The sequence below is a fragment of the Aplidium turbinatum genome, chromosome 6 (assembly GCF_918807975.1).
Source record: "Aplidium turbinatum chromosome 6, kaAplTurb1.1, whole genome shotgun sequence".
Taxonomy (NCBI): domain Eukaryota; kingdom Metazoa; phylum Chordata; class Ascidiacea; order Aplousobranchia; family Polyclinidae; genus Aplidium; species Aplidium turbinatum.
The window spans coordinates 8,210,128-8,230,121 of NC_137477.1; the positions used below are offsets into that span (position 1 = coordinate 8,210,128).

Consider the following 19,994-nt stretch of genomic DNA (forward strand, 5'->3'; position numbering starts at 1 on the left):
TGATCGATTTCGAGTAATGGGTAGTACTAAATTTAAGTCATAAGTAGAGTAGACAACCGGAAGCAGACATTGCCGTCGGCTGCAGCGTGGGTCAGGTGTATGTCGGAAGGCGTACACCGATGCATAGCGCTCAAGTCCGCTTTCCCGCAATGCAGGATAAAGATAAAACAAAAAAACAAACAGCTGTTGACCTATTTTTGTGTTAGTCTTCTATAGCTGTAGGATTTGATAGTTCTTCAGGCCTTGGCATATTTAGGAAGGAAAAAGCTGGGCATTGCATCGTCAATTAGTCGAAAATGAACTTAAAACTATAAATGACTATAAACTATACAGTAGACTGTATGGTGGATTGAACAAATAAGCATTAAATGCTGATGAGACACAAATTTTAAAGTTGATAATGACGTCTGACAGCCACTGTACACGCGCTTTGTATTGCGTTTTCCAGGTAACTTTCAAAGTTACAGTTGTATACAGAATTCAGGTTTGTAGCTCAGAAAATTTGGTGAAATGGCTGGGGATTTTAGGAAATTTAGATGTGTTTAAATGTTTTGTGCAATTTGACGTACCTAGGCTACTAATAATTCCTGAACTGGTGCCCTCATCTATTTGATTGTTTGACGGCTGTCGAAGAGACTAATTTTTGAGCGGACTCGCAAATAAACTTCAGGAAAAGTTTAAAAAACAAATTAGGCTATAAAGTCAGCTCTGCGGTTAAGCGCCCGACTTTGTACACGAAGAAATCCCAACCTCAAGCAGCGCTGGTTCGACTTTTGAGGTATGTTATTGAGGAACGCATTTCATGACTGCTGTCCATTCAGCGGCACCTAATGCATAGACTAATTCCCTGACAATAACACTTCAACAAACAAGAGAAACTTCACTTTGTCAATCTCGGTAACCGACCTTGCGTCATTGATTCAAAGCCTCTACAGTACACGTATGTGAAGCTGCAGCCTGCAAGGATAGGAATAAACTACCAGAGGCTTTGTCAATCCGAGCATAAAGATACAAACCAACTAATAAAAGTTGAGTGAAAAAATATTAGAGAAGCGTTGTTTAGCAGAAACGGAGCTTTCAACTGAGAAGCTCCAAACGTTTTCGGGATTTGTAATAACTTACACAGAAATACAATTTTGGTAAAGAGGTGACTTTTTTCAACCATGGACAAATAAAACCAAGCAACCACACGGCATTTAACATCATACATTAAAGTGAACATAATATACCAACGTTTTCGGCCATACACATGTTAGCCTTTTTCAAGTACCATAACGAAATCCTCGCCTCAATACGCAGTTGTTTGCCACAGGCGCTTCCTATCTGCTTAACCTCTGTTCTTAATTCGTCAAAAGCTATGATGCGTTTTTTGCCTCGCGGAATTAACCGCCGTGTGATGTGCCTTTCTCCCCTGCTTTGCCGTTTCATTCTTATGTATTTCGTTTTTCAATTCATTGTGTAGATCAGTTATTTATTTTATTTTTGTTACTTTTTATTAATTGAAATTTTAAAAAAGTTACTCAAATGTATCAATTTATCTTCCACGGAAGGTAAATTGATACAGAAAAACTAACACAGAAATCCCCTTTGACAGCAAAGCAATAAATAAAAATTTAATATGAGGTTGGCGTGCTTGGGTGCAAAGATGACTGTTGAGACCTATGTGTGCGGCAAAGCTTCTGCAGCGGGACGCACATGGGAAGGATGATTGACTGGAGTTGTTATTCAAGTGGGGTGCTTTTCGCTGTTCTCATTTTTTGACAGCAGATAGCGTGTAGTCTTACAAAAGCCTATATAATAGTTGTTTCCCAAAAGAGCAGGTGTAGTTAATAAAGAGTAACTTATTTAGGTACCCGGTCATTTGGTCGACAGGACGTTTGGTCGACAGAACGATTTATTTTAGGGTTAGGGTTAGTTAACTAACCATAACCCTAATCTAACCCTGACTCTAACCCTAACCCTAACCCAAAAATGAATCGTTCTGTCGACCTAACGTCCTGTCGACCAAACGTCCTGTCGACCAAACGTCCTGTCGACCAAATGTCTGTCGACCAAACGACCGTGCACCCTTATTTAGGCCTAAATCAACTAGATCAATATGGCAACATTTATTACAGTCACAAAAACAGAATTTAATAGCCTATACTGTATCAATTTACCTTTTTCAAAAAAAGTTATAAAATTCTGATTTTTGTAGTCTATGCTTGGATGCACATTGCAGAAAAAACGTGACATGCCCTTGAAGCCTTATCAATGAACTGTCAAATGAGTTTGGTTTCATCTTTCAGGAACTTTTCTTTAATTTTCCAGACGAAAATAATCATGAGTTAAAAAATTTACGAAAATATTCAAAAAACACACTTTTACAATTTTATGCTACAAAAGCACGAGCAGCATGGTGTAATTTTTGTAGGCATTATTTTCACAAATCTTCCACCTAATGACAATATTTTTGACTAATATTTTTTGTACATTTCTGTAGGGGGGGTGTATCAAATTACCTTCCGTATCAAATTACCTTTCCTTCCCCTACGCGTTCAACCAACATATAGTTTCATGATCTGATTTTTATGCTAAAATGAAGCACTTTTAAGTTTGTTTGTTTGTTTTGTTTGTTTATCTTTATCCTGCATTGCGGGAAAGCGGACTTGAGCGCTATGCATCGGTGTACGCCTTCCGACATACACCTGACCCACGCTGCAGCCGACGGCAATGTCTGTTTCCGGTTGTCTACTCTATTTATGACTTAAATTTGGTACTGCCCATTACTCGAAATCGATCACTAGGTAGAGGCAATTATCGTAAAGTTTCTTGCCCAGAGAAACAACAGCAATTGCGGGTGGCTGGAGTCGAACATGCAGGCTCTCGACTATGCTAGGCTAGCTAGGCTATATGTATTTAGGCTACATTTTGACTAGCTTCTTCTTATGGAAACTTGTACTCTGCAGTGTGCACTAAAAAGCTATTATAATTGAAATAAGTTTTCGATCAATTAGCTTACAGTAGCCTACGGCAATAAGAGATTTTACAGTAGGCAATGCTCAACAAGCAGTTGCAAAAACATCCAAAAGATAGCAAAGCAACTGGAAATATAGCATCACCATTTCAAAATAATCGAAGCTGTAGAATAGCTTTGAGCTGTAGTTCCCCTTTAAATATATGGGCTAAATCAAGCAACGCAGATAGTCAAGTTAAAATTATTTTTCAAAATATGGTAAATTAATGACTACGTTTTACGAGCCAGATTGCTTTTATTTAGTGTAAAAGCATTTGAAAAAAAGCAGCCACAGGTTACCGGACTGCAAAGAAATAGCTTCTTATTTGAGTGAAATGTCTTCAAATAGGTATTTTCAAGTTTAAACTATTTATTTGATAAATAATTTTTTATTAGTATTAACTTTGCGTTCAACAACTGTAAAAGTTTTCCGGATAACAAAATCCTTCTTATCATTAGGCTATGTTTTCATTTTAGTCACTCTCACCGCCAAGGTTGGATAGTATGCTGGTATTAAAAAAAATAGTCCAACAGTTGATTTCAAGGCTGGAGAAATGAGAAAAGAAAGTTTTCATTATACTTCGCCTTAGCCACTGACAAAAAAAGGACCAATTCCTTTCTCTCAGCCGCTTTTCTTCCCAATTTATTGTACCACCTTAGCCGAGCTGAGCTTTTTAATAACCAGCTTTGAGCTAGGAGTCGAGCCAGAATCGAATGAATTGGAGGTCTATCCATTACGGCTTATTCGTTACGCCATTCCATTGCAAATACTCAAGCCCGGATTTTCGGGGGGGTCAGAGGGTGCAGTTGCCCCAGGCCCCCCTTTTGAAGGGCTCCCGACGTGGAAAAATGTAATGTTGTGTTTTTATTATTATTTTCTCTCAGCCTTTGAAGTTTCTGCAGAATGCCTCCTTTTTCTTTCAAGGTTAGTTTTTAGTCACAAGGTGGTGACTGAGCTTGGCGCTATCGGCGCGAAAAACTTTGTTACACGGCCCCCCACCCCCCCCCCCCCCGATCTAAGAGTGCCCCGAGCCCCCCATTAGTTAAACTCGCCCTTGGACGTAGTAATAGTTTTCGGGGGCCCCCGATTTAAAAGACAATCAGAAATATCTCTATAGTTTTCCCAAAGTTATAAAATGAACAAATTCAAAGTCGGTTGCAATTTTAAGTTTGTGACTGTCAATTTTAATTTCAAATAATTTGTATTCACATTCTTGTGATCTCATTCAATAACTAAGAAGATGATAAGAATTTCAAAATACAAAGCCATGTTTTTGCATAGGCTATAAATTTTAGACAGATTGCTTTCAACAAAAGGGTTTAGTTTTGAATCTTCATCCTCGGACTGACAAAGTCTTAATAGGTAGTTTCGCATACTTATAGATACAGTACTTTTGACGCAGGACCGGTTACCGAGATTGACGGAGTAAAGTTTTATATTGTTGAAGTGTTGTTGCTGGGGAATTATTCCATCCATTAGGTAACGCTGAATGGAGAACAAAGTCCTGAAATGCGCTGCGTAAGCGCACATCACGAGAGCCGAACCAGCAGCCCGTGATCTTGAGTCGGGCGCTTAACCATTGAGCTAATGGGACGGACTTATTAGCCTATTTGTGCTATTTTTGATAACAAATGATCTCAAAAGAAACGAGTTACCCTGCATCACCAGTTGCGAAATTGCTGGCCTCACAATTTGTGATTGGCCATGACATAGGTGGTTTACGTGAAGTAGGTTTGACAAATTCTGGCACATAGCCTAACAATTAAATCACATTTTCCTTTGTAATACATAACCACCTTAGGAATTTCTAAAAATTTAATCCATTTTTTGTCGTTTATCAAACATTTGATTTCAGATTTTTTCGCTGATAAAATTTTGATTGATGCATAAAAGCGAATACTTTAAGGAAAAGGTAGTTCCCAAGCATTAAAAGAAATGGGCAGTAAAAGAAAATTGTCTTCGTATGCCATGCTTGATATGGTGTATGATAGAGGTAAAATAAGCTGAGAATATATTTATAATCTGCTGGTTATAGTTACAGTACCGTAAATATAAACCAGTTCTATGTAGGCCTAATGGCAGATTTTTTTCTTCTGCGCATAAACCTTTTTTGCCAGCTTAAAGGATTCTGCCTTTCGCCAACCTTGAGATAGTGGAGGTGACTCGGGACAGATGTTGGACAGGTAGCCTATCGAGCAGCCATTGTTCCATAAACCTTTGAACCCAATCAAGAACCGAGAAAAATCAATAGTTTGTGAAGAAAAAACAAACTTTCTTTGAATTAGGCCTATATTATTTATGAATTCAGAAACAATTGCAATTACCTTACAATTTAAATTTAAACTTCTATAGTAATCGTAATGTTTTTTTTGCAAAACTAGCCTCCTTGAATCCAACTGAGTGAGCAGCGATGTTGCAGCTGAATTGGAGGCAGCGCCGTGGGGCGCGAAGATGGGAGCGGTAGCCTATGGGATTTCGCACTCTGAATCCCAGCACGGCGTGTAGTTCATAGGGCAACCGGCGAGGTAGCTTCCTTTGTTGCGGCTTTGTTGACATGTAGCTAAAGTGTTCATAAACCTCACTTATGTTAGCAGTAAGCTTAAAAGATGATGTCAGATCTATGATCTTTTGTCTGGTTATAAAAATGTAGTGACTCCAGTTTGCCTTTTAGATGTTCTGTTGCTTCACTGAAGAGCTCAGAATGAAGGCAAAGAGCTTTGGAGCAGTGATAAGCAAAGGGCCGATCAGATACGTCGATGCTAATAAACTGAAAATTTCAGCACATGAAATTCCAGCACATGTCTTTCAAAACTATAATCGTCCCAGTTCCAGACTATTACCCGTAGCCTACTTGTAAAGGCCAGATCAAGATTCGTACCCATTCCCCCAGCTTGTGAACTAAAAATGGGACAAATTTTTTGGATTAGACAGAAGAACAAGGTTTTTGTTTGCTGCCCACGCAGTCAGGCATTCCGTTACTGTTGGTGTTTTTATAATCCGAGGTTGTGTGGTGGCAGTTAAAGCCTGTAGCGTAAATACTGCGTGAAGGTAATCTGGGTGTAGGTTTAGCTGAGGTGGTGCCTTTGATGCTATTGTTGTTGACTTGTTGTTGAGCAATTTCCAGTCAGTTCACTTATTGTAGGTAGTTTGGTTGTCGTCGCGATCATCTCCGCCACCTTATTCCATTTCTCTGAAACCTTGAGCGCCAATCGTTGTTCAGTTTCAATCGTTTCTGGAAAAATTAACTGGCCGCGTGTCGAAGGATGGATAACTAGACACTCCAGCGAGACTTGTTCAATTGCTTAACAGTCTTTTTTCCACTCTTACGGCTGCGATATATTATGTCTTCTGATCTTCCAATCTTGTGCTTCCAGTAGCCGGAGGTCTGCTACTTTAAAAGTAGCACGCTTCCCGCTACTCGGTCTATGGTGGGTCGCGCTACCGCTACTTCTCCAGCTCCTTTTGTCTTAAACTGATACAAGAAGCACTTTGTGACGTCAAAATGACCTTGAAAACGAATGAAATCATTCGTTTACAGTTTACACTGACATTTCAAAATCGTTATAGAAACACGTTGTAGGTGAAATTTATTGTTACGCATCTTTTAAAAACAGGAGCGTTTCAAAATGCCTGTTGCTGAGTAGCCTACTACCTGCTTCGGCTTCAGCATGTCTTCAACGGAGAAAAATCTTTTCACCGTAGCACTTGAAGGAATGGGGGTGTTGTATTTAACGAAGGAAGTTTTAAATCGGCACTGGAAAAGCTCAAGAATTTTCTTCTGTCTGACAAACAGGCTTTCTTTCCGTACCGTTTCATGTGATTTGCACCAACATACCAAAAAAATGATCTTCTGAGTCGTGAGTCGTGACTGATGTTAATGTCACTGTTGTCGGTATGAACGTGGTCTGATGTTTCCCACAATAGTCGAATGATTTCTGCTGTGATTTTGCACACATTGTTTCCATAAAAATCTTTAAAAAGGAGATTTTTTTCACTTTAAATTGGAAAGTAGCGGGTAGAGAGAGTGTGACTGAAAGAAATGTAGCGCGCTACCGCTACAATGAAAAAAAGTAGCGCCGTTACTGCAACCGCTACTCCAATGCAAACTACCACTACCAAAAAAGTAGCGCCTTAGTGGAGACGCTACAAAAAAGCGCGCTGCTGCCCAACTCTGCCAGTAGCGGAGATCCACATGATGGCCGCTGCGAAACCTGCCTATCGTGACTTGTTCTTTGCGAGTCAGTTGTCTTTTCTCGATGCGTTCGATCTTTTCTCTAAATATTTGTTAAAAATGCCACCTTTCGCAAACATTTCTGCTGGATTGGAAGACCTTTTATTGTTTCTTTTTATAGCTGCTTTTGTAGCTGTGTATGAGTGTTGTATTTTCATTGCTCATGCAGACCCATTCTTTTTTCTGATCGGTAAAGAAACTTGTTAGCGTCCAGTTTAAGCTCTCCGGCAAACGTGAAAAGCTCAGACTTCCAAATTCGTTCCATTGGTCTTTGTGTTGATCATGGAATGGAAGGTAAATTTTGGGATGGAAAATGGAAAATATCAAAGATGAAAGGAAATGGAAGATTTAGATGATGCCAGATGGAATGGAAGACAGTTTTCCATCATTCCATCATTGACTTTCTGACAGGGTATTAAGATACAAAAAAAGAAAAATGTAAAATGAGTTGAGTATAAGTTTCCGTTTGATTATGTTTCTTAAACTGAAATCATTCGACTTTCGATTCGTATTGAACTAACGCAATTATTGCCTGGACGGTTATTCGAGAAGTCGACAACATTCACAGTGAAACCAGCATCCTGTTGAGTACGGTACCATAGTTTTACTGAGGTCACTGAAACAATAACATTATGAGGCAGCATACAGAGTGCTGTGAAAACCAAAGTGCTAACTGTGATAAAAATAAGAAATCAATCAAGTTTATTTCACTATAGCTTCACATACCGGACGAATCAGAATCTCCGAATAGTCTCAGACTGATTTATTTATTAGTGTAATTTTGTAATTAAGTTCTTATAGGTTATAGTTCTGTAAACATAAAAACTTCTTTTTATAAAGGCTTTAGCTGCATAGGCCTATCGGATAAAATGAATATTGTTATGACAGTATTTTAATCAGTTATTTTAGTACAAAGCAGGGCTACTCAACTAGCGGACCGCGGTCCGAATCCGGACCTTCTGGGTGTTGATGGTGGACCTCGGGCTTCTGGAAAAATAACCTCATTGCCACGTTTGAGGGCCTCTTTAAACAGATTTCTACTGGGAGGAAACAAAATTTTCTGTGATTATCCTAAGTTAGTAGCTAAGCCCCCCCCCCCCCCCCCCAGAACTCTGAACACATTGTCGCAAATTCAAGTCGAGTTACATTTCATCTAAAACAAATGGTTCGGTACTGGTCCTAATAGTTTAACTTGCGTGGTTGCGTCTGAAATAATTTATTCAAAGGACCGCTAAAAACATTCAACTTGTCAAACCGGACCTCTGTTAACATTAGTTGAGTAACCCTGGTATAAAGCTTGTCTTTACGTCTAACATCTTGTGGTAGCCTTGCGAATAATGTCATTGCATCTTTGACTAAGTTATTTTTTAAGGTTACCGTTCTCGACGAAACAAAGGAAAAGATGTTGAACATCGGATTAAGGTCTCACTGGAAGAAATGTACAACGGCACCACCAAACGTCTGTCTCTTCAAAAAAATGTGATTTGTGATAAATGCAAAGGTCGTGGAGGAAAAGAGGGCGCTGTTAGTAAATGTTCAACTTGCCGAGGAAGTGGTATTCAAGTAAAAGTTCAGCAACTTGGGCCAAGAAGGATGCATAAGGTAATTTGTACTACAGTGTCACCATGTCAACAAATCAATTATATCGCATGTGCAGATGACATCATAATGGTCAAATGCAACACCAATCACAATACGCCTGCACAAAGTCAAAACCAACCCTACATTATAAGCTACACAGGTAGCCTACTTACTGATCAAAAAGACATAGGCTATGTTCCACATTCATTTTTGCCATAACCAAAACCACTTAGGTCAGTGGTTCTTAATCTTTTCCTTGTTGCCCACTTTGAAACCACCCACCAGTTCTCGTACCCCCCTTTAGAAAGAATCAAAATTAGTGCTGCTTACGTGTGTATATAACAAAACCGTTGTGTTTAAGTTTTATTCATATAACTGACAATGAAATAACACAACACGCGACGCTTTCCTCATACGAGCACCTGAAAATTGTTTTTTTTTTATCTTGATGTTTTGTGGTCTATCCGTCTTTAAGATTTAACGTCTCCTGTTTCCCGTATTGCGAGGGTTGGTGGCCAACAATATTTTGTCTTGTTTAATGGCATTTCACCATGCCATCGGTCCTGAGGGTCGACCCAGACGACATCTGCCAATGCTTCATAGGATGTCCTCCAGGGTTATTCTTATGGACGTTGGAAGACTAAATTTTCTTCGGCCACGCGTCTTCTTCCATGCATTACACGTGTCCGAACCTATGCAACCTTCTCCACCTCATGATATGTCCAAGCTGATGAATACCCAGCCTGGACGTCAGCCCTTCTATGGTCACCCGGTGAGAAAGGCACTTGAAACAGATCCATCTTACCATGGCATTATCATTGCAACATAGCCCATTTCGTTCTTCGACAGTAATGGGCCAGGTCTCACTTGCATGCAGTGGAACACTCTTCACACGCGTATTATACACAGGACTGCGGTTCTGTATATGTATAATGTCACTGTATAGCAATTAGTTTGTGTAAATGCCATGAGTTTACAGAAAGCATTAGTTTGTAGTTGTCTCAATTACCGCAAATTTGTTCACTGAAGTACTACAGTACAGTCCGCAATGTAAACCTCTTCACAGAGCATAAATTATTGAACATGTTCCTTTTTTCATTTGGGGCTTTGTGATGTCGTACGATGTCGCTTAATTATGATAGTGAAAACGTCATAGGCCTAAGTCTTTGAAAGCTCTTTTTTCATTTCGAACGAGCAAATTGGTTTTGCTAAAGAGGGGGTGTGGATTTTGATATACTGTATGTTTCAATAAACTATTTTTTTGTGTTGTCGAACACTCGAGTATTTTAATTCGTTCATCTTGTTCCATTTCGACGCTTCCAGTATAGTCTTGCGTCAGTGACTACTATAGGCCTGTTTGAAACAACATTAATGCAAAGAGTGAAGCAAGCAACTGTTGTTGATTCAAAATCTGCAAGCATTGGCTCCAAAGCCGGTTTTAATCGCTAAACTTTACAGCAAAAGTGTAACTGCATTACCAGATCCAGTCCATGTGTCGGGATTGCGATGGCAAAGGTAAACAGATCAACCCGAAAGACCGCTGCAGAAGTTGCAATGGCAAAAAGGTTGTTACGGAAACCAAGATCTTGGAAATACATGTGGACAAAGGTAAAGATTGATTGATGCAAATTCCCTCAAAACAACTTGAGATGTCTAAAATAATATATTCTTGAATATTAACACAGACTGAAAACCTCTTTGACATCTTTCTTGATTGCATTAAAATTTTTAAAATTCAAGTTCAACCATGGTTCAACTAAAATTAAAAATCAATTCAATTCAATTCAATTTATTTTTCTTTGTCGGAAAACAACAGTAGGGGAGGATGAGGTAAGTTGAGCCACTTTTTACTTAAACGCTTCTACTAAGAAAACCGCTTGGTTTACAATAAAAGTGAAAGTGGCAGCATAATGGTTGATGCTTTGGCCTTAATTTAACAAAAAAATTTTTTTCATAACTCATTAGAATATTGAAAAAAGGCATGTTTTAAATATTACGTCATTTTGGCTCAACTTACCTACCCCACGTGGTAAGTTGAGCCGGGGTGTGAGGTAAGTTGAGCCACTCGTTTAAGTTCAATAATAAAAGCTGTAGCGATGGTAGCCTAGCCTACATATAAAATGTTATTCACGAAATTATTGCTCAGCTATTTGTCCCGAATTGTAACATGGACTGTGACGCAATGGTGACGTCATCATTGCAATGCACTGTCATGCTTGAGCGACAATCTCTCATTATTTTTTCTTTATGCACTAACTTGTGTTTTCGCTGCTTGGCGAAAACGTGGTTCGGCCTTTTACGATGTGATAAATCTATCGGACGGACGTATTAGAGTGTGCAGCAGTGGCGTAGCCAAGGGGAGGGGGGAGTTTGGGTGTTAAACTCCCCCCCCCTTGGCACGCGTGTGACGTCACGATATTGAGAATGATGCTTTCAGTCTAAAAAAAATTGCCTAATTTTAAACAAAACTGCATTAAAAGAGCGAGTTTTGCCAATACCAAACATTTAAACATCTCAGCCAGGAATTAACAACAAGAAAACATAGAGACTTAGCTTTATTTCCGAAAAATGCCGAAGAAAACATGATCTTATCCTTTTGCTATGCCACCGGACCGCACCATTTTACAGGAATATTCATAGCCACATTTTTGTTGAAAATGCTCTCAGAATGCACCAAATTTTTTTTTCTGGGGGAGGCCCCCCACACCCCCCGCTGCTGGGTCGTCATACCCCCCCCTTTCAAAATTCCTGGCTACGCTACTGGTGTGCAGTGACTATTCCACTTCACAATTGATCCAGTCTCTTGATGGCAATAGGCTATGTAATCTTCACTCAACACATGTGGAAACTGGAGTCGAAAGTTAGAAAGAAAACAGGTTGGGTAGCAGTTAATACATAGCTGTTACCAGGAAGAAAGAACAACATGTGAAAAGATAAATTTATTTTGTTGTGACTGTTCGACTGTGAAATTGCGCACTTCCTTGCCGACAAATCTGCCACTTTTTTGTTGATTAAACGTCAACAGACGTTGAATCAATGCAGTACTAGCAGATCGTGTTAACTGAGCTGCAGAACAAAAAATAAAACGATGAATTAATACGGCACAATCCTGATTAAATAAACCTCCCAATGTGAATTTTCTAAATCAATTTCCGTTGTCTGTCAGATCTAAACTTATTCCATATGCCACTGATCAAGAGAGCATGGAAACCGGAATTTCTGCTGACGGCAGAAAGTTTCTCCAAGTGGTCGCGTGAGGAAGCTTTAACGACATCCTCTTTAAGAAAAGCACACTCAGCGTCTGCTTTAAAGACAAAGGACAACTGTTCCTTTCTGGCTTTTCTTAAAAAGGCACTTTTCTTAAAAAGTTGGCCTCAATTTCTCCATCTTCATTGAAGCATTTGATTTTACCAATGTAATGCACAAGTCGGGTTCTCCCTTGCATGTTGCTAGTAGGCTGCAGGTTACACTACAAATAAATTTAAACTTCAATAGACCAATTGACAAATTATTTTTCCAGCGATTTAGACTATTAAAGAGTAAAATACACTTTGTTATCCATTTAATGACTACATATATCATCACTTAACACTGGCAGCTGAAGTGAGGTAAGTTGAGCCACCGGCTCAACTTACCTGTACATCACTGGCTCAACTTACCTCAAGGCCGCCATTAAAAGTTAAACGAAAATTTCTCCAGTCATATATGAGCTAGCAACCTCACTTTAATAGTTTCTGAATAAGCTAACATTAGTGATTACTGTTAGACATATCAATACTGGTGAATGCCACAGACATTTTGTACAACTCAAAAAATCTTTTTTTTCAAAAAGTTCAAAAAACTTCCCAAAATCACTAAAAGTAGTTTTTCTGTCTTTCTACAAGACAAAGACCTATAATCTTTACAGAACAGCTCCATATAAGATAAACGGTCAGGCAGGTGGCAGTAGAAAGTTGATGCGATTTTTATTTTTCGAGTTACAGGGGGTGGCTCAACTTACCCACTGGCTCAACTTACCTCACCTTCCCCTAATGATAAAGTTACAAATAGTGAACGGGAACAAAACCAACAAAAGGAAAAGGTGGCAAAACTACAAAAGTTTAAAACGTGCATGCGATGCAAATTTAAAGGTTACGTACACGAAAGTAAATTAAGCACGGCCACCAAACCTAACAGTTTAAAGTACAGTAGATGAATTAGTTGGAAGAACCAGTTGGCTCCACATACCTAAAGCAACTGGAGGTGTGCCAGTTGATGAAACCATGCGGGGACGACTGAACCTTACAACCAATATAAAAAAGAAAAATCAACAACACGAGCATTTAAAAATAAACAATGAACATACGGCTTATTATTACATATTAAACATATTACATATTACACATACAAAATACTATGTACAGTGCATCGTTTTAAGTGAAATGGAGTGTTCGCAGCAACGACAGTGGAGTGATGTTGAATAGGAATTGATAACTGATGGGTACAGGAATTTAGATTAATTAACTTATTATTTGAGCATGATATTAAACTGATGATCATGAATGATGAAAAATGTAGTGAAGATGATATGAAAATGGTCTAGATGGCATGCGGGTGACTTCGGTATCGGAGCGGGATGGAGTTTCTTTGGAGTTTTTTTAAATGAATTTCCAACCAAACTTCTGGAGAGTCATACAGCTTCATTGTTGAAGAACTCTTGTCAAATAAATCTACACAACAAAGTAACAGAGAGTTATAAGGTTCTGTGAACAAATATATTATACGTAGTTCGGCTAATTAAAGGCGTATTGCATTGGTTACATATTAGCATCTAATAGCAGCCTATTGAAATTGAACAGTTTTAGGTGGTGATGGCAGATGTACGACAGTGACAGCTATAATAAGCTAAGCAGATACTAGGTGTCAAACAGTAGTACTCGAAAGATTAAATGTACAAAAGTGGTATCTATTACACAATGGACGTATGCTAATCGGTTTGATTTTTTGTTTGCAGATGGGTTTTCAGCTTGCTGCTGAATAATGAAAAGGTTTCGATTTCAGTAATGTGTTTAGGGAGATCGTTCCAGACTTTAACTCCACTAAATTGGATAGATTGTTGGGTTAACTTTTTCGAGTAATAGGGGAGAAAAAATCGATTGCTACTTCTAGTTGATATGTGATGCAAGTTGCTGTTAAGTTGAAATAGTGAGTTAAAGTTTTTAGGCAGTTGATTATGTTTTAGTTTAAACATGAATTTGCCAGTTTCGATGGTATAAAGGTTATCAATTGTGAAAAAACTGTCAACATTGCATTGTGGTTCATGCTTAGTGATCATTTTTAAGAATTTGTTACAAATTTTTTGCAGTTTGTTTACAATGGTAACATGACCATGCTTCCAAGCACTAATGCAATATCTTAGATTGCTTTCAATGAGAGAATGATAGAGAGAAATCAAATTCGCAGTGTTTAAGTAAGGTTTAATCTTGCAGATTATTCCGAAATTTCGTCGCAGTTTTGTAGCAAGTGAATCATATGAGATTTCCATGACAAATTTTCATTCAGTAAAATGCCTAGGAAACTAACAGTGTTAAGACGTTCAATGGGTTGATTGTACACAGATAATGTATGGGTGCAGTTAAAACACTTTGTATTATTATTATTGTTAAATAAAATGTGCTTAGTTTTATTTACATTTAGCGACAGCCTATTTGCTGCCAGCCAGTCTGTTACATTTAACATTTCCATATTGGCCAGTTCATAAAGCTCGGTGATACTGTTACCACATAAAAACAAATTGGAGTCATCAGCAAACATTACAGATTCAGAGTGTTGTAAGCTGTTACAGAAATCATTTATATATATCAAAAACAGTAAAGGTCCTAGAATTGAACCCTGGGGGACCCCGAAACATATTTTGCGTTTAGTGGACATTGATTGAGATATTTCTACTACTTGAAATCGGTTTAGTAGGTAACTACTGAGCCAGTCATGGGCTGCCCCCCTAATACCATAATAGTAAAGCTTGTTTAACAAAATTTTGTGATCAATTGTGTCAAATGCTTTAGACAGGTCTAAAAATATACCAAGGGTGGTTTCTTTTTTTTCAAATGCATTTGAAATTTTACTAACAAGATGCAAAACTGCGAGGTTAGTTGAATGATTTTGTCTAAACCCAAATTGTTGGAGGTAGAAAAAGTTATGGTTTTCAAGAAAATTATACACTCTGTTATACATTATTTTTTCAAGTATTTTAGAAAAGGAAGATAATAGACTGATGGGGCGGTAATTACTACAGTCTTCAGTTTTGCCTTTTTTGAATATGGGTATTATTTTAGATATTTTAAATGCCGTTATAAATTCACCGTTAGTTAAGGATAAATTGAAGATGTAGGTAAGTGCTATGATTATGTTTTGTGGTACAACTTTTAATATCTTTGTTGGTATTTCATCTATTCCACAACTAAGTTTGGATTGAAAAGAAGAAAGAATTTGTTTGACTTCATCAGCAGAAGTGGGGCGTAAAAAAATGGATTGACTGATAGGATTTGAAAGATAATCTGAAAATTTGGTACTTGTATTAGGAATTTTATCCACCAGATTTGATGCTATTGAAGAGAAATATTCATTGAAGTAGTTAGCCTTATCAATATTCTGTATAAGTACTTCATCACCTTTAACAAGATGGGACTGTTCATTGCATCTGGTTTTACCTAATAATTGATTTAAAATGTTCCAGGTTTTTTTCAGGTTATTTTTGTGCTTTAACAGTAAAGTTTTAAAATAGTTTTGTTTTTTCAGCTTTAGCGACCTGGTATAAAAGTTTCTTAGAGCATTGTAGTTAGATTTGTTTTTTTCAGAAGATTTTCTAAGATATTTTTTGTATGCCAGTTGTTTCATCTGCTATCTTTCACTGCTATCTTTTGCACGTAAAACTATTGTTTTAAACGATTAGTCATAAATATGCACTTTTTAATACCATTCGAGTTGCCGTGTCATCTTGTGAGTGGATGACTGATTAAAGTGCAAACAGTGTTACTTCATGCATGGCCATGCTTCATGATATTGTTATTTTTCTGACAGGCATGGCTAATGGTCAGAAGGTGGTCTTCCACGGCGAAGGCGACCAAGAGCCTGGTTTGGAGCCTGGTGATGTTGTCAATGTCTTGGTGGAAAAGAAGCATGCTGTGTTCCACAGGTGACAAGAAGAACACAAAAAACATGAAATGCCAATTTCATTTTTAAAAGTGCAAAACATTGAGTCGCTTTCTTTATTCAATGAACGTTATTCATTTATTTCGTGTTGCTAAGTCTGCCATGCTTAGCGTTTTCATCTACTATTTCTCGCCGGTGGACAATTTTTCACTACATTTTTGAGTTACCAGTATATTTTCTAGTGCATTATCTACTTTCCTAATTTTCCTGTTAGTTTAATTGCTTGTTCTTGTAATGTATAGTGAAATGGTAAATTCAGAAATTAATTGTAGTCTATCTCTGATAGTCTGGCATCAAAATATCATTGATCCACAAAACGGTCTTACTTCAAAAGACCGAGAAATACTCAGAATCGAGTCACAGGCATTTTAGTTTGTCGCCACAACACCGCAACCACATAGAATAGTAACTTCTTTCGTTTCAGACAAAACGAGAACTTGCTGATAAAACTGGAGCTCTCGATCACTGAGGCCTTGTGTGGCTTTCAGAAAGTAATCACGACCTTGGACGACAGAGAGATTGTCGTCTCTACTATACCTGGTTAGAACAAATCTTGTTTCAGGGTTGTTAACGTGCCTGTATTCAGAGTGGTACGCTATTGCGTTTTGAATTTTTTCAAATCTGACTCAACGCCAATATATTTTTTTTATTATGTTCTTGAGGTTTAGCCGGTTTGTAACCTATAGAGAAACTTACCAAAGTAGTTCTTATGGCTTCAGTACCGTATGGATTTAACTATTTTAACACTTTTATGTTGAAGACAGTTCTTTCCTTTTTGATAATATCTAGAGTAATTCAGCAATTTCATTTATAATGTGTCTAACTGTCCATGGTAAGGGTGCCCAAAGTTTTGTAACCACGGGTCGCATTTCACTTTTCGCGAGTCTGGGTAGGCCACATTAAATTTGGCCAAACCCACAGAAAAACCTACTTCTTCATTAGAAAAGAGAACTCTGCAACCTAGTTAAATTTCACACTTTAGTTAATAAACTGTAAAAAATATGGCAACTAACCAACATCCATCAAAAGGCATTAATTGACATTCAAAAACATTTGACTGCTGCAAAACTTCAGGTGAATGCATCTCCAGCAAGAAGACGCGTGAAAGTGAAGAAAAAAACTAAAAGACGCACTGAACACAGTTTTTAAAAACCCATAAAAAACTAAAATCACACAAAAAGTACAAAAATAGAAAAGATGAGTTCAAAAAATATATAAGGATTCATCCAAATAAATATTTTTTCTTGGGTGGGCCGACTGGTTGCACACCACGAGGTTATATTATAATATTAATATCAGTGGTCAGGAGGTTTTTTGCTTAAATTTGTGTTGGAGTGTTTTTCTAATCGAAAAAAAAGTTTTTAAGATAAAGGAAGTTGAAATTTTGTGATGTAGCAGAATAGCCTGCTTTGCATTGAAATACTGTATATTGTACGAAATGGTGCGACAAATCAAATCAGTTTCCAAAAAAAGCCTTTCCTGCAGAACATGTCTTGGCTATTACACTGCATAATTTTTGCATAGACTAGACGTGTCAAAAATCTGACAAATTGTTTTTAAACGGCAGGATAATTTTACAATTGCAGCAGCATACACTATTGAAACTGATTGTGTTTTTGGCTGGAAATCTCACTGTTTGTTATATATTATGCGATGGCTTGTATCTGTGTTTTCTTACAAAACGACTATATTTTCAGACAACCACGTATATCAACCCAATCTAGCCTTGGTTGTTAGTTTCATACCGAAAGCATTTTTTTCTAAAAATGATTTTACAGGCGAGGTGATCAAGTATGGGGACGTGAAGAGTGTGATGGGGGAAGGAATGCCGGTATACCGTGACCCTTTCCAGAAAGGTCACTTGATTATCCAATTTAAGGTCGCGTTTCCTCCTAATCATTGGACTCAAACGAACAAAATCAAGGAGCTGGAGTGTCTGCTTCCACCTAAGAATGAAATCGTTGTAACAAATCACATGAAGAAAGTTGACCTTCACGCGTATGTTTAGCCTATGTTCTTTTATTTAGTCACCGCGTGGACATGGACTACTGAAATTGTTTGTTAATTTGTATACAAAAATCAGACAACCATTTAAATAATAATTCAAACTTACCTGAAAACAGATTTTGTTAAGCATAACTTGTCGTTATCGACATGGCTGCGATAGGGTAACCATACCCATACGTTCTCTATCCGGAGGACATGTTTTCCCTCAATTTACATTGATATGTTGGTTGACTCTGTAAATAGCGACATATGTAGCCTACAGTGTAGGATACACAGACCTTACCGCATTTCGAATCTATTGTAATAAGATAACAGGAGGCTGATATAATGTTGATTTCAAACTCCTTGATAAATGTAGGCTATTTTTATATCTCATTAATATATTAGATTTGAGAAATCATTTTTCCAAGTGTAATCACTGAATATCAATCACTCAAAACTTTCGGTTTCACTTAAAAATATAAAATTATTTTATCATTACCAGTGTTGTTGCCATATAATTTTAGAATTGTCACCACAAGAGCCAAAATTTAGTGAAATATTGAAAAACCTACATTTGTTTATCTATTTTATTTATCAACTACCACTCAAACTCGCAACTTGTACTTGCGCTGTGACTGCTATTAAACGCAGCAGGTCTGTCAAATTTGTAGACGGCCTAAGTATGAACGTTTCCATGCGCAAAATAAATAGCCTATTATGATTTTATTTTTTAATGATATCGAATAAAGCGTTATGTTGTAGTCTCATCTTGAAAGGTTATACAAATACGCAGAAGTTCCTTTTGAAAACAATGCTCAGCACGGTTTTTGTGCTAATTTCAATTCAATCTCATTATTAATGCAAATAGTTCTTGTTTTTCCAGTTTCGGCCCTAACCAATCTGCAAGTGAAAGGCGAGGACGTAATGCTCAAGATGAAGATGACCAAGAAGGCCATTCCAAAGAAAAGCAATGCCAAATCAATTAATCTCTTTTCCTTTCAACACACGATACGAGCACTTTGTTTATTGCTTTTGTAGTATAAATAAGCTTTTGCAACTCTGCTGCTATTTTTATCGAGAAAAACTTGAGAAAACTTGCTAAAAAAACTTGTAATCTTATGAGCAGCTTATATGCTTTTGTTGAAAGCATTGATTACTCGGAAGATCAAATCCGTAGGCTACTGCTCTGTGTTTACTCTGATTTCTGTAAATAAAGCTTGCCATTCTAGCTAATTGACTCCACGTTTTTTTATCATTTTCTGTATTACTGTAGCCTACTAAGTTGACAAAATTTCAGCATATAGGCTGCCTTTTTAACGCACCAGATAATAAATCTAATGCTTCGTCGTAATTTTGCAGTGCCATAGGCTACTTTTAGCCATTTTATATTTTTGCGATTGATAACCGGAACGCTTCAGAACAGTGAGCCTCATCGAAAAAAAAGTCTCGTTTACCCGGCCACTTATTTAAGAAATGTTTCCAGCTAGGACTAGAGATGTAAATGCAAAAAAAAAAAACGAACCGTTTTTTTTTAAAAAAAAGACGTGTTTTTTTTCAAAAAAAAACTTGGGCCAAAAAAACACTCGTTTTTTTGTTTTTTTTTGTTTTTTTTCATATTTTTCTGGAAAAGTTGCAAATTTTTTACAATTTGCAGAAAAACATTAAACTAGTAAAAATGGTTTTATGGTTGTGCTGAAATTCCTAAGTGTTTGTGCTTGGCAGCAGCATATGTTTTTTGCATAGTCCTACGTTGTTTCGCTTTCTTCTTCATTCTCAGGCCTGTTTGTGGCAGTAGACCTGACAAACATTGAATTAATGTAATTTGATACATGACATAATGTAGATGAGTTAATCTCTTTTTCCTTTTATGAAAGTTTGCCTACGATGTTATTATACCGGGACTGGTTATTCTTGTACACACTCAATGGGTTGACGAAATTTTGGCAAAAACAAGATGGCAGTATTCAGAACTCACATTACGGTACCTTGTTTGTGGTAATTTACTA

At 37.5% G+C, this 19,994-nt stretch overlaps 1 protein-coding gene across 1 annotated transcript; it reads left to right on the plus strand.

Moving 5' to 3' along the window:
* Nucleotides 1-7,514: 7,514 nt before the first annotated feature.
* On the plus strand, nt 7,515-18,974 carry LOC145772371 (dnaJ homolog subfamily A member 1-like). Its single transcript, XM_082584250.1, has 7 exons — nt 7,515-7,521; nt 8,600-8,829; nt 10,290-10,416; nt 15,868-15,982; nt 16,424-16,539; nt 17,778-17,997; nt 18,872-18,974. Exons 1-7 carry the CDS (start codon nt 7,515-7,517, stop codon nt 18,972-18,974), a joined length of 918 nt encoding a protein of 305 aa, XP_082440376.1.
* The last annotated feature ends 1,020 nt before the right edge of the window (nt 18,975-19,994 follow it).